At 41.7% G+C, this 13684-nt stretch overlaps 1 protein-coding gene across 1 annotated transcript in view; it reads right to left on the minus strand.

Annotated features, from left to right (window-relative positions):
* LOC117485356 (oocyte zinc finger protein XlCOF6-like) overlaps positions 1-11233 on the minus strand; it is a 25905-nt gene extending 14672 nt beyond the window's left edge. The window contains 3 exon segments of the mRNA XM_034133868.1: positions 3918-4209; positions 4312-4546; positions 10753-11233. Coding sequence (XP_033989759.1) covers positions 3918-4104 — 187 coding nt within the window. The 5' untranslated portion in view covers positions 4105-4209; positions 4312-4546; positions 10753-11233.
* Between the last annotated feature and the right edge of the window lie 2451 nt (positions 11234-13684).

The following is a 13684-nucleotide window of genomic DNA, read 5'->3' on the forward strand; positions in this document are numbered from 1 at the left end:
GCTGGGCGAATTGCAAACCACGCCCGTACAACTGTGAAAATGTTGTGTGGAGCAGCCATTGTTTTTCCTCGCTACAAACGGAGAGTAGTTTGTTTTTTAACGCAGTTAAATTATGGCAAACATCAGGAAATCATCGAAGCAATGGAGTGATGAGGAGGTATCAGCGCTTCTGGACATCTACACCGAGGACGCGACCCAGGGAATGCTGCTGAAGCCAGTACCCAACTCCAAGATGTTCGATTGTTGTTCGAAGAAGTTGCTTGAGATGGGAATCGTGCACAGCGCCACGGCATGCCGGCTAAAAATAAAGAAACTCCGGCAGGACTACAAGAAAACTAAAGACTGGAATAATAAAAGTGATAACGACCGGAAGACCAGTAAATGGTACGACCGCTTGGATGCTTTGCTAAGCCACAGACCTTCATTCTCCGGTACAGCATCGAGCCTTGAGTCGGGCAGTATGGTATTGGAGGCCGCTCCAACGGCGGATTTAGCGGCGGACCACGACGAAGGTAAAAGCAACTACATGCACTGGGGTTTTAATCTGCACAATAATGGTCTCAGATGTACTTTTATTTGCTCAGTAGATCAAGCTAGCCATGCTAGGCTGAACTAGCTAACACTGGCCCCGAGCTGGCTAATAACATCTAGCTAGCTAGATATTCTCGGCCGCTATTAAAACGTTTTGACTAGTGAATAACTGTGCAGTGTTTCTGTAATTTGCTTCACTAACTCATGGCACTAATCGTGTGTTTCAGGCGAGGAAAATCATCAACTCTCAGGATTGGAAACAAGCGAGCTTTGCCTTCTAGATCACAGCGCTTGCTCGTCTCCCTTACCAGCAACCAAACGCAAAGGTACACACACTGTAACTTTGTCTTGAAAGAACTTTACGCATGGAACTGATGTTCACAATCATGTTTATTTCCTTCTTGGTACAATTATGAAACAGCGTGAAAACGTATTCGCCTAGACCGGCATTTACACATTTTCGCGCCTTTTTACTCTCTCACAAAACATTGTAAACATCCGGGCTAGAGGTCACATGACTTCCGGTAAGAAATCGCTTCCACTTGGAGTATATATCGCCACCTACTGTTGATTTATTAAATGTTTATACTAAATCCTTGTCCTCAGACCAGTGCTTTTGAGGAACTTGAAGATCAGCTTGTTAACTTCATTTCTTGATTTACTTTCGTATATTGCCTTGAGACCCATGTCCTTGATGTTGAGTTGTTCCAGTGCAGTTTTCAGAATGAGTCTTTGTCTGTTATAATCCGGGCAGCTAAAAAATACATGATGTATTGTCTCTGGTTGTTGATCTTGTATCTTGCTTATTTTCCCCTCTTATGAAAGCGGACACAGGATGCACTTTTTTCTTTGAGACCGTCCAGGCGTTGGAGGACCGGCGTGCCGTGGTGAATGAGTCGCTGCGTGGAAATCAGATGGTGCTGTTCACCAAGGCCCAGGAAACGGAGGACAAGATGCTCACCTCGATGGAGCGCCAGGCAGAAGTGTTCAAGCAGCAGATGGAGCGCCAGCAGCACCAGGATGAAGTGTGGGCGCTGCGCCATGAGGAAGCGTCGGCGCAGCGCGAGCGGCGCCAGGAGCGGCAGGATGAGCGACAAACTGCATTTAGTAACAGTTTATTTGGTATAGTTTTTGTAAATACTGACACACGACACACAACTTTGCACTAAGGTGTGTATGCTGCTGAGAATATCCCTACACCTGGGACAGTTTATTTTATATTGTTATTACTGTTATCACTTTATTTTATATATAATGTTTACTGACATGTACAACTGACACTTTATTTACATTTAAAAAATTTCTATTTACTTTTATGTCTTGAGAGTGCAATAAAGAAAACCGACATGGCGATTAAACAGATCCTGTATCTTGCTTATTTCTCCTGACACTTTATCTTTTGTGACCTGTGTAGCATCCTATACATCACATGTAAGTGATTATTCTGATACCATCATGTTTCATCGGTTATAAACTGGCAAAGCTTTATTTGTCATTTATCATCAATGTTGCAACCTTGTGGAGGAATGGCAGGGGCACATACACAAATATGATAATTTATATCATTTTAAATATTATTTGACCTAAACTTTTAATTCCCCCCCATTTCACACAACACAACATGGAGTCCACTATGGGCCAAAACTAACATGTGTTTCCATAGTGTTTATGGCAGACGGATGCAGTGGGTCTCAGGAAGATATATATATATATATATATATATATATATATATATATATATATATATATATATATATAATATATATATATATATATATATATATATATATATATATATATATATATCATTAAGGTGGGTTTGCTGCTGAGACTCCCTACACCTGGGACAGTTTATTTTATATTGTTATTACTGTTATTATATAGTACAACTGACACTTTATTTTATATTGACAATGTTTACTGACATGTACAACTGACACTTTAGTTACATTTAAAATATTTCTATTTAATGTTATGTCTTGAGAGTGCAATAAAGAAAACCGACATGGCGATTAAACAGATCCTGTATCAGCCATCCTACGGTGAAACATGGCAATCATGTGTGCTTTCCGTCGGCCAATCCTTTTCCTAAAGCTTTTGAACTGCCTTTGATGCTGAAGAAACTTTGCGATTATAGCATTCGACGTGTGGCGGCTCCGGATTTGTGTCGGACGCCTAATAGGCTCAGGCTCTGGCCGCATTAACGAAGTTACAAAGCTGTATAACATGAGCACAAACAGCACAACTTCAGTCGACTCCATCTCCATCATGTCTGAGGTCGGAAGGTAAACAACAGACAGTATACGCGGGAAGTTTTTCTTCTTCTTCTTCTCTTGTTTTGTAGCGGATTGCAAACAACTTTAAGGTGCTTACCGCCACCTACTGTACTCGCCGTGAAGTGGTTTGTGGCCTGCCAGTAAAGCCAAAGCAGAAGAAGAAGAAGTGACGTCAGCGGCTCATTTGCGTAATCTTCCCTCAGGGAAAAGTACTCCGGTGGGAACGCGATCTGTACTAAGTGCCCTGGGGTAAAAAGCGCCGGGGCTCTTAGTGCCGGAACTAAGTACAGGAAAGTACTTGGTGTGAACGCGGCTCATGACGCGTTGAACCCAATGTGAGCAAATTACACTGAACGCTGCGACGCAGCACCTGAGATTACTTCCAAAAAGTTGTTCACGTTCTCAATTTTTTATGTTTAACGTTATATTCGTTCAGTATACTTCGTACACACATGTTTGGTCAAATAAAGTGACAGACTAGGCCTGTGCAGGTGGTTACAGCTACGCCCACTGTCTGACTGGAGGAATGAGATTTCTGAATCAGTTTCTTTTACTGTCCTTCTTTCTGTAGAGAAAGTAAAGAAACCGTAACTCTGTTGTTTGAGGTGCAATATATGACTAAGCAGCTTTAAAGGTCACCTGTCATGCTATTTTTAGGCAATAGCATAGGTCTCAGATATATAAAAAATATAAAAAACATGTCTATGAAGTGTTTTGGTCAAACAACCAAACAGATCACCCAATCTAGCCATGCCTCATATCCCTCTATTTCACTTCCTGTTACAAAAGTGCTGATTCTGGGTACAAACAGGTCTCTCTTGAGAATGAGACCCTGTGTCTGAATGAGATGTTCACCTGTATAAATAAAGGCTAAATAAAAAATGCTTTTTTTTTTTAAACTGAAAAAAATAACAAATAAGAGGGGGCGGAGCTCATGCCGGCTCATGCGGGACCTGGCAGATACTGTCTAATATGCTGCGGTGATGAAACGCAAGGATTATTAGAACAAGGATTATTTCTGTATGGAGCTCAAAGGCCTTCTCTCTCGCCGGTTATACCACAATGTGAGTTCCTTTTTATAAAGAGAGAGTGAATAAAGAGGGAACAGACCTGCTCTGTGGATCTGAAGCTGAGGCTGTAAAACAGCGTCCAGTAGTTTCCGGTGTCTCTCGTTCTCCTGTTTTGAGCGAGACAGTTCCTCCTCGTACTCTGCTATCGTTCTTTCAAACAGAACAAAGATGTCTTCAGCAGCCGCAGTGAGTCGCTGCTTCACCAACGAGAGCAGCACAACACTCATGTTTACTAAATCACCACTTCCTGTTAAACACACCGTTTCTCCGTGTGCTTCAGTCTCTGTTAAACACACCGTTTCTCCGTGTGCTTCAGTCTCTGTTAAACACACCTTCCGTGCTTCAGTCTCTGTTATACACACCGTTTCTCCGCGTGCTTCAGTCTCTGTTAAACACACCGTTTCTCCGTGTGCTTCAGTCTCTGTTAAACACACCGTTTCTCCGTGTGCTTCAGTCTCTGTTAAACACACCGTTTCTCAGTGTGCTTCAGTCTCTGTTAAACACACTGTTTCTCTCTGAAGCTTCCTGAGCTGCTGTTCAGCTGGACGGCAGGAAGCAGAGGTTTGGGAGGATGATGTCCCTGATGCTGTTTAGATTTCTCCAGCACCACGGGGGGTCCTATGTGGATGGCAGCTCCTTCCTCAGCAGATCCAGTTCTCCAGAATTGTCCTAATAAAAGAGAAAACAAGAGAAAAATAAGAAAATGTATTAATCTTATTAACAAAAGATGATTGCAAAATGATGACCATCCCTAAAGGATTATTTAAAATTCCGTACTGTTTAGGTTTTAAAAATGTCTATATCTATACAAAACATGTCTCTGAAGTGTTTTACTTAGTTAAGAACTATCGGAACTATACTGGGAAAAGTACTCCGGTGTGAAAGTGCCTATTGATGTGTTTTGCTCAAAATACAAATAGATCATGCATTTTAGACATCCCTCATATCCCTCTATTCCAGCCCTGTTATGCGGCTTTCACACCAGCGCTTTTCCCGTTCTAGCTCCGTGCTAGAGCTTTTCTGGTTCACACCGCCCAGAGCCCGACTGGTGCTGCCGCTGCTGATGTCACCGTTTACATCGCTGATTTGCTCCCCAACGGCGTTATGGCGCTCACTACAACAACAACAACAACAACGGGGGGGGAACTGCGTTGGGTCGATGATCGTGTTGCTTTTAATCATACGAAGCCAGATTAAATTAAATAACGACTTCTCCAACCTTATACTTTTCTCCAGAGTGCCGTGGTTCATTGTTTATTAATGTGTTTCAGCAGCATTTAGCGACAGCTGCAGTGCTGGCTGCTCTTCCACGGGAGTGTATTCTCCCGTTAGCTCCGGGTTAGCTCACACGGCTCTAAAGTATTCACTGTCTGACTGTCACACAAGCAGCTGATACATATCCCCAGTTCCCCTTAAGTGAATGTGTGTCAGTCTGAATTGACGCTGTTTGGCATCACAACGCTGTTATGAAAGTTTCTCTGGTATAACATGGGTGATGTTAGCATAGCAACCGAAGCTAAACTGACTACTTGCTAAGCCATTTTCTACAGGCACATTTTACCGGTCGTATTTTTCATTATGATTCTACTTGTGATAGTCGGACATGACAACCTGTGCAGCCCATGTATTGATTCCATCCGATAGCTGCTATAATAACAAACAAAACGTCTGCCTGCTCTCCACAATGATCAATAACAGCGAACGGATGGTCAAAGTAAGGTACAAATAAACAGAATCACACGAAGCCTGGTTAGTGTTGCCTGACTTTATAAAGTGTGGTTTTTTTTATAAGTGTGTGGTTGCCTTCTAGTCACTTTGCTCAGCGCTACTGCTTGTAGGCAGGCATGACGAGACTCTTCAGTCGACCCATGTTCAGGGGAGGTGGGTTTAGTTTCCTGCACGCCTCGACGTAAGCGACGCCGCCTCTTAGCTCCGAAGCTCTTGCTTCTAGACCGACAATTTTTTGAAGCTGGAAACGAACCGGATTCCGGAGCTAAGAGGCGGATTTAAAAGTAGTAACAGTTGCAGCCGACCTGCAGGATTCAGGGAGTTTGTTCCAGATGGTTGGGGCATAACAACTATACACTGCTTCTCCATGTTTAGTTCTGACTCTTGTACAGAGAGCAGACCCGTCCCAGAAGACCTGAGACTGCTGGATGGTTCATACTTTTGCAGGAGATCGTTAATATAATTTGGTCCTAAACTATTTAGTGCTTTAAAAACCAGCAATAGTATTTTAAAATCAATTATTTGGCAGACTGGAAGCCAGTGTAAAGACTTCAGTACTGGACTGATGTGATCCACTCTGTTAGTGTTTGTGAGGACTCGAGCAGCAGCGTTCTGAATCAGCTGCAGCCTTCCAATGTATTTTTTAGTGAGACCTGTGAAGACACTATTGCAGTATTCGAGTCTACTGAAGATGAAAGCATGGACAAGCTTTTCTAAATCCTGCTGTGAAATTAGTCTTTTAATCCTAGGTATGTTCTTCAGCTGATAGTATTCAGACTTAATGACTGTTGTAATGTGACTGTTGAAATTCAGGTCTGAGTCCATCACTACACCCAGATTTCTAGCTTTATTCGTTGTTTTGTAGTCTGCCGACTGAAGCTCTGCGATTACTTTCAATCTTTCCTTCTTTGCTGCATAGATATAATAACTTAGGTCATTGTTTTTCATAATTTGAGCCAGTGGTAGCATATAGATATTAAAAAGCAGAGGTCCTAAGATGGAGCCTTGAGGAACCCCGCATGTCATATTTGTCAACGCTGATGTGTAGTTGCCTATTGAGACAACGTTTTTTCTGTCCTTTAAGTAGGAACCAAACCAAATTAGAACTGTTGCCGAAACTCCCACCCAGTTTTCCAGTCGGTCTAGCAATATGTTGTGGTCAACAGTATCAAACGTAGCGCTGAGATCTAATAAAACTAACACTGATATTCTGCCACTGTCTGTGTTTAAGTGGATGTCATTTAAGACTCTAACAAGAGCAGTCTCAGTGCTGTGGTTTGGTCGAAAGCCTGACTGCAACACATCAAAACCGTCATGTAAAAGCATGAAATGTTGAAAAACAACTTTTTCAATCATTTTGCCTAAAAATGGAAGGTTTGATATTGGCCTATAATTATTAATTACGGATGCGTCTAGATTATGCTTTTTTAAGAGCAGTTTAATGACTGCAGTTTTCAGGGCCTGTGGAAAAACACCTGAGTGAAGAGATGTGTTTACTATGTGAAGTAGATCTGAGGCCATGGAATAATATCAAGGCAGCAGGAGGAGGTTCTCAGATGTTGAATAATGTCCTCTAGGTCTTTATCATTAATCAGACGGAATTGTGTCATGGTGTTTGAATTGATTTTAGGTAGACAGAGACAAAACATTTGCTGTACCTGATACAGAGGCACTGACTGCTTGTCTGATTTTCTGAATTGTGTCAGTGAAGGAGGCAAAGTCATTGCAGGCCCTGGTGGATAGAAATTGCTACTGACACTGGGGGGTTTGTTAGTGTGTCGACGATAGCAAATAAGGCACGTGCGTTGTTTTTGGTAATGATGTCAGAGAGGAAAGACTGTCGGGCCATTTTGATTTCCTGATTATAGAGTCTTTCTTTATAGACGTTTTTCTCCACCTGCGTTCAGCTTTTCTACACTCTGTTTTTGCTGTTCTCATGGTCATGGCTTTTCTACATGGAGATATTTTCTTGCCAGATACTTCTTTTATTTTAATGGGAGCAATGGTATCCATGACATTTGTTATTTTAGAATTAAAATGGTCAACTAGCTCATTTACTGAGACGTTAGCAGGGGCAATTGAGGAAGAAAAATTCTGAACAAACATTTCCTCTGCATTTTCAGATAAGTAACGTCTAGTGGTTACCTCTTTCTTAAAAACTGTATGGACGGAAATAGAGCTCTCAAAGAAAACACAGGAATGATCAGAGAGTGCAACATCAGTCACCACAACCTCAGAGATGTTCAGACCCTTTGAGATAATGAAGTCCAGAGTGTGCCCCTTATTGTGCGTGGGCTCCGTCACATGCTGAGTCAGTCCATAGTTATCAAGAACACAACACAGTTCTTTAGCCCCTCTGTCCTGGGGGTTGTCAACATGGATATTAAAATCACCAACAATGACTAAACAGTCAAAGTCAATACACACTATAGACAGCAATTCGGTAAAATCATCTAAAAAGCTTGCACAGTATTTGGGTGGTCTGTAGATGTTTAGGAACAGAGCTCGAGAGGAGCATTTCAGCTGAAGGGCCACATATTCAAAAGAAGCAAAGTTTCCATACGTAGTCTGCTTGCATTGAAATAAATCATTAAACAAAATAGCTACTCCACCCCCCTTTCTTATGCAGTCTTGCCTGACTGGGGTTGATTCAATAAGAACAGCTGTGCTGTTGTTTTGGTCTAACCAAGTTTCAGTTAAAAACATAAAATCCAGATTGTGCTTGGTGATAAAAGTATTGATTAAAAAGATTTTACCTACTAAAGACCTGACATTTAATAAAGCCAGTTGAAGTGTGTTAGATATACTATCACTCTGATTGTTTGTGATAAACCGTGGAGTAAGTGGAACTACTGTTACATTTGATTAATTCAAACGGATGGTTTTGGAGGTTCTGTTTTTAACCTGATTCACCAACATTCTGTGTATGTTGGTGAGAACAGAAATGGGGAGCTGCACTGGCATAGAAGCCTCTGGTCGTTGGGTGGCGCCAGAGAGCGAGATGGCAGGTGTCAGCGGCATCAGTGAATAAAAGTTTCTGGTAGTTGCAGTGTTATTGAACATGGCCCTATCCAGTTCTGCTGTGGTATGGCTATATATCACTGTCAAATACATACAAAATACTGTCAATAATCATTTAAAAAATGTATAATTGCAAGAAAATATATGGTATGGTAACACTTTATATTAAGGTACACAAATTAACCATCAACTAGTTGTTAATTAACATGCATATTAGCAGTATATTGGCTCTTTATTAGTCATTATAAAACACTTATTAATGCCTTATTCTACATGACCGTATTCTACAAGTAATAAGCCATTAGTTGAGAGTTTTTCCAATAACCCTCTAATTAGTGCTTATTTATTGCAAGTAAGGAAGTTGTTGTACATGAGTTTTGTATAACAGATATGGGCCTAATGAGGCAGTAGTACCACAAGAATAGTAATTCTCCCATAATAACACTTAACAAATATGATCTATTCTTATGTAACAAGACATGAAACTATAAGTGTTATATAAGCTAAACCTATCACTCCTTCTCAGGGGCGTCGCCTGGACCTGAAAACATTCGGGGCTTAGCCCACAGTGGCGGCGGCACTACAGTGGCATTTTTCACTGCAACACTCCCCACACGCACACACACAGTACACCCGCGACTGTTACAATGAAGGCTTGATAATCAGCTCACGGCATATAGGCAGGGGTAAAGTGGTATTTTTTATGAGTGGGGGGCTCACCTCCTCGTGGGGGGTCCGGGGGGATGCTCCCCCGGGAAGATTTTTTTTTTAAATGTTGAAGTTAAAAGCATCAATCTGGTGCACTTTGAGAGCAAAATGAAGAGATCTATGGATACCTCTCTCAACACCGGCAGACAGCAGAACTGTAAACAGATGTACTTTTTCTTTATAGATATTTTACTAATCACTCCCCTTTTAAACTCTATTCTTGTTTTACTGCCATATAGTATTTCATAACTGTTTTTCCTTTATTCTCTTTTTTAATAACTATAATGATCATATGAAGGTGTGCCGCGGAAATAATCTTTTGAATAATTTGTGACCAAACCATTTGAGACCCACTGAGATAACTTAGACTAAAGTTAACTAAACACTCAGAGAGTCCTTTAGCTCACCTGAGTCTCTCAGTCTGACAGGAGAGGACTCTCCTCCAGCTTCTTGTGGAACAAACAGCTCCTTATGTCCGTTAGTGCAGCTAGCTAACCAGATGCTAACAACACGGTCCATGCTGACACTGGTCCCTCCCTCCCTCTCTCTCTCTCTCTCGATCACACTAAATGCGCTATTGCCACCCACACACACACACACACAGAGCCGAGCTTGAATGACACAAGCACACGTTTATTTCCATGCAACTCTCTGATTGGTCTGGTGTCATGCCTCTGTTGCATTCACTGAACACGGGAAATTACAGTGCTGCCGTCCTCTCTTGTGTCATGATGAGGTTCACGTAAAGCACGGTTAATGTATTATATTATTGAGGGAGAATTGTCCGGGGCTACAGAAAAAACATTCGGGGCTAAAGCCCCGGATGCCCAGGCCAGGCGACGCCACTGCTCCTTCTCTATTCCCACAAGCCTATCATAGAGCATTGCTAACCCTTTAAATCTGCTCTCTCCCCTCCTGACAGCTGTCATTTCAGGAGACTGGACGCAGCCCTCCTCCACCCCTTCCACCTCCCAAATCCAGGGTCAAGCTTAAACCAGTCCTCTCCAGACCTCCATCAATCTCTTCATGCCTTCACCACCGCCAGTGTGTGGGGGGGTTTCATCGGATCCCCCCCCCCGAATGATATTCCAGTAGGGTCTAGTTGCCAAACACCATTACATTCATCCGTTTATACCCGGCAATAGATATGTATTGTTACATCAAAACAGTCTCTCCTGATTGAAATGACAATAAAGCCTAAAGTCATACTCACATGTATCAGTTATTAAAGTAAGTTAAATTAAAGTGCTCGTGAATTGTCAACGGGGGTTCTGTGATTCTCCAGATTCTGCTGCAGCACCCCTACTTCCCGCGGCAATGAAGTTAAACCCAATACTCACATTTATCAGTTATTAAAGTAAGTTAAACCCAATACTCACATGTATCAGTTATTAAAGTAAGTTAAACCCGATACTCACATTGATCAGTTACTCCTGACGTGCTGCTTTCTCTCTGAGACCGAACCGACATTTTCTTTGTTTCCTCGTCACCGGCGCGCATTGCATCCTGGGATACGGTGGGCTGCGAGGAAGAGGACTCTTCAAATCCGGGAAAAGAAGAAGGCCGCATTCCAACCCGCCCCTCCCCCCTCTCTTCTGTCTGTCCGCAGAATCAGAAGTCCTTTATTGGTCCCACAGAGGGACATTAACATGGTTACAGCAACAGTGGAGATAGATGCTGCTCCCAGACCGTAGTGGAGGAATACAGGGGAGGACTCTCTGCAGTCTTCCCGGACTGAAGCACCAGGCTTCGGCTTCAATAACCCACTCTGAAATGAGGCAGACAGGCAGGCTGTTCCTTGGGAGGCCGCTGTGTTTCCTCAGGACTTTGTTATTCAGCTAACTGGAGACAGACTGATCACTGCTGCTACTCCCGCTCTCTTCCGGACACACACTACGCTCGCTCACTCTCACTCTAGACATGCACGCGCCACTTGCACGCGCCACACCTCCCTCTCTCTCTCTTAAAGGGATAGGCGACCCCACTCTGCATCACCCGAGTAGTATGAAGCTGCAGCCTCGGAGGAGGATGCACTCTCAGGACCGCATGCACTCTCAGGACCGCTTGCACTCTCAGGATCGCATGCACTCTCAGGACCCTAGTTGTTTTGCAACATCGCCACCTAGCGGATTGGATGACCGCAAAAGTACAACCAGCGAGTATTGAGTCTCATACACTGCGAGTCTCTTTAGACATTGTAATGCTTGTTATTAACCATCTAAAAATGCATGAAAATATGTTTTTCTTACTGAAATTACATTATTATTATTAACAACAAGTTGTTAATATGTTTTTGATTTTTAATAACAAATGTATTTTGTATGTCAGATGTAAAAAGATAGTCTTTTATATTTGTCTTTATCAAATTTGACATACAACATAAATATATATATATATATATATATATATTGTAGTAATAATGATATAATCTATTTATAATTGTAAATGTATATTGTATGTAGACATACATTTAGATGTATATTTTGTTAAAAGAAAACTGTTAATTTAGTTTTTGGGAGAAGGGGTGGGGTTAAATAAGTGTAAACTCCTTTGAATCAATTTGATACTGCTTATGTTTCTACAGTATCATAATTCTCTTGTTTCATTTCATTATTATATATATATATTTTTTATTGTATTACACGTTCCAAATAAATCAAATCAAATGTGTCTTTGAAGAGGTGCTAGATTACTCAAAAACAACTGTTAGTGTGTTTATGCACCAGGCTGCAAAAGATAAACATGCAATTTGACGAGAGGAATTTCAGTGCAGAATACATTTTTATTTATTGGGCACTGTGGATTCTTCACTGGGGTGAGGCGGGGTCTGCTGTTCCCTCAACCACCAGACAACAGCTCCAGCTGCAGTACCCCGGGAAGCCCTCTTCTGAGTAAAAACCCTGCAACACTCCTCGCCGTCCACTTCCCCGGTAGCCTGTGCCAACGTCCTTATAAAGGTTGTCGCAGTAAAAGCACCTGGAAATTTGGTATTCCTTCCGAAATTCCCTTTTGTGTCCCTCTGAGAAGACATTCCAGTTGACAACACCTGAAGTAGAATGTCATAAGAAAATTACAATTCAGACAGAAAAACAACAAAACCTTCCTTAATTTAGCTGACCTTACTCTTAGTCAATCAACTTCATAATACTAGGATAGGAGAAGGCAGAAGTAAAGACACTTTATAAACTTACTGTCAAGCCAGTTGAAGTGGGCTTCCTTTTGGAATGACCCCTGGCTCACGATGTATTTAAAGGTCTTGCAGGTAAGGGCTAGCGTGCAGATTGCAGGATCTCCATCCTCAAGAACGACAAATGTAAGGATCCTGCGGATTATGCCTTCAGGCAGCTGTAGATATAAAACACGATTTAATACGAATTCCTTTCAAGCTACATTGTCTCTACTGTCAAAACTAAAGTAATTGTAAATACATGCCTGCAATATGCCAATGGCCACCTTCTCCTGGGAGACATCCTTACTGGCACTCTGTCATGGCACTCTGAAAACTGGCTGAAGGGTTCCCTCGAGCAAGCTTCTGGCCTCCAGAGTCCAGAAGGCAAACCTTTGGCCGTGCCTTTGAAACAATAAGAACAAGATGTAATCTAAAGTATTGCATAGGGAAAGGCTAAGGCATTGGTGCACAATTGATATGCATTAATAATCTCAACAGATATTGCCATCCAGAGTCTTACAGCTCTTGTTACTGATGGTCTACTGATCTGTAGATGGTTAACCTAATATAACTAACAGATGTTCTATTGACATGCTACTGAGTTTGTTGAGAGATTGTAGATAATCTACAAGTGACCCTCAAAATTAAGTGTTACTGAAATTAAAACACACATATTGTTAAGGGCTTTCATACCCTTGTATTTCAAAACGCTCCATGAGAAGAAGACACCACCACTTCCGAATCAAAGGCATGTCCATCTGAATGAAATGTGAAAGTGACAAAGACATTTTTTGATTCACAATGTCCATAATAAATCATTTTTCTTCAAGATGAACAGTATGATGAAACATAAGCAACACTTTAATTAGGCATTTACTTCTTTGGTAAAAAAAAATCATAAACTAACCTCCTGGAATTCAAACCCGGCGCTTGTAACAATGGATAGAGTATACTGGAACAAAGAAGATGGAAAACAAAGCATTATATTTACAATGTTTACAGAAGCCTGCAAACGTACCAACTGATACCCTACCATAAGCATAAAAATCCCACAGTCATTTCCACAGATCTGGCGTGGCAAGCCCTAAAATCAACAACAAAAAAAGATAACATTAAATACATGACTGATAGATAAACCCCAAGTCTTCTCTGTCACATGATGATGTTTACATGATGTGCAG

The sequence above is a fragment of the Trematomus bernacchii genome, unplaced genomic scaffold, assembly GCF_902827165.1.
Source record: "Trematomus bernacchii unplaced genomic scaffold, fTreBer1.1, whole genome shotgun sequence".
NCBI classification, from domain to species: Eukaryota; Metazoa; Chordata; class Actinopteri; order Perciformes; family Nototheniidae; genus Trematomus; species Trematomus bernacchii.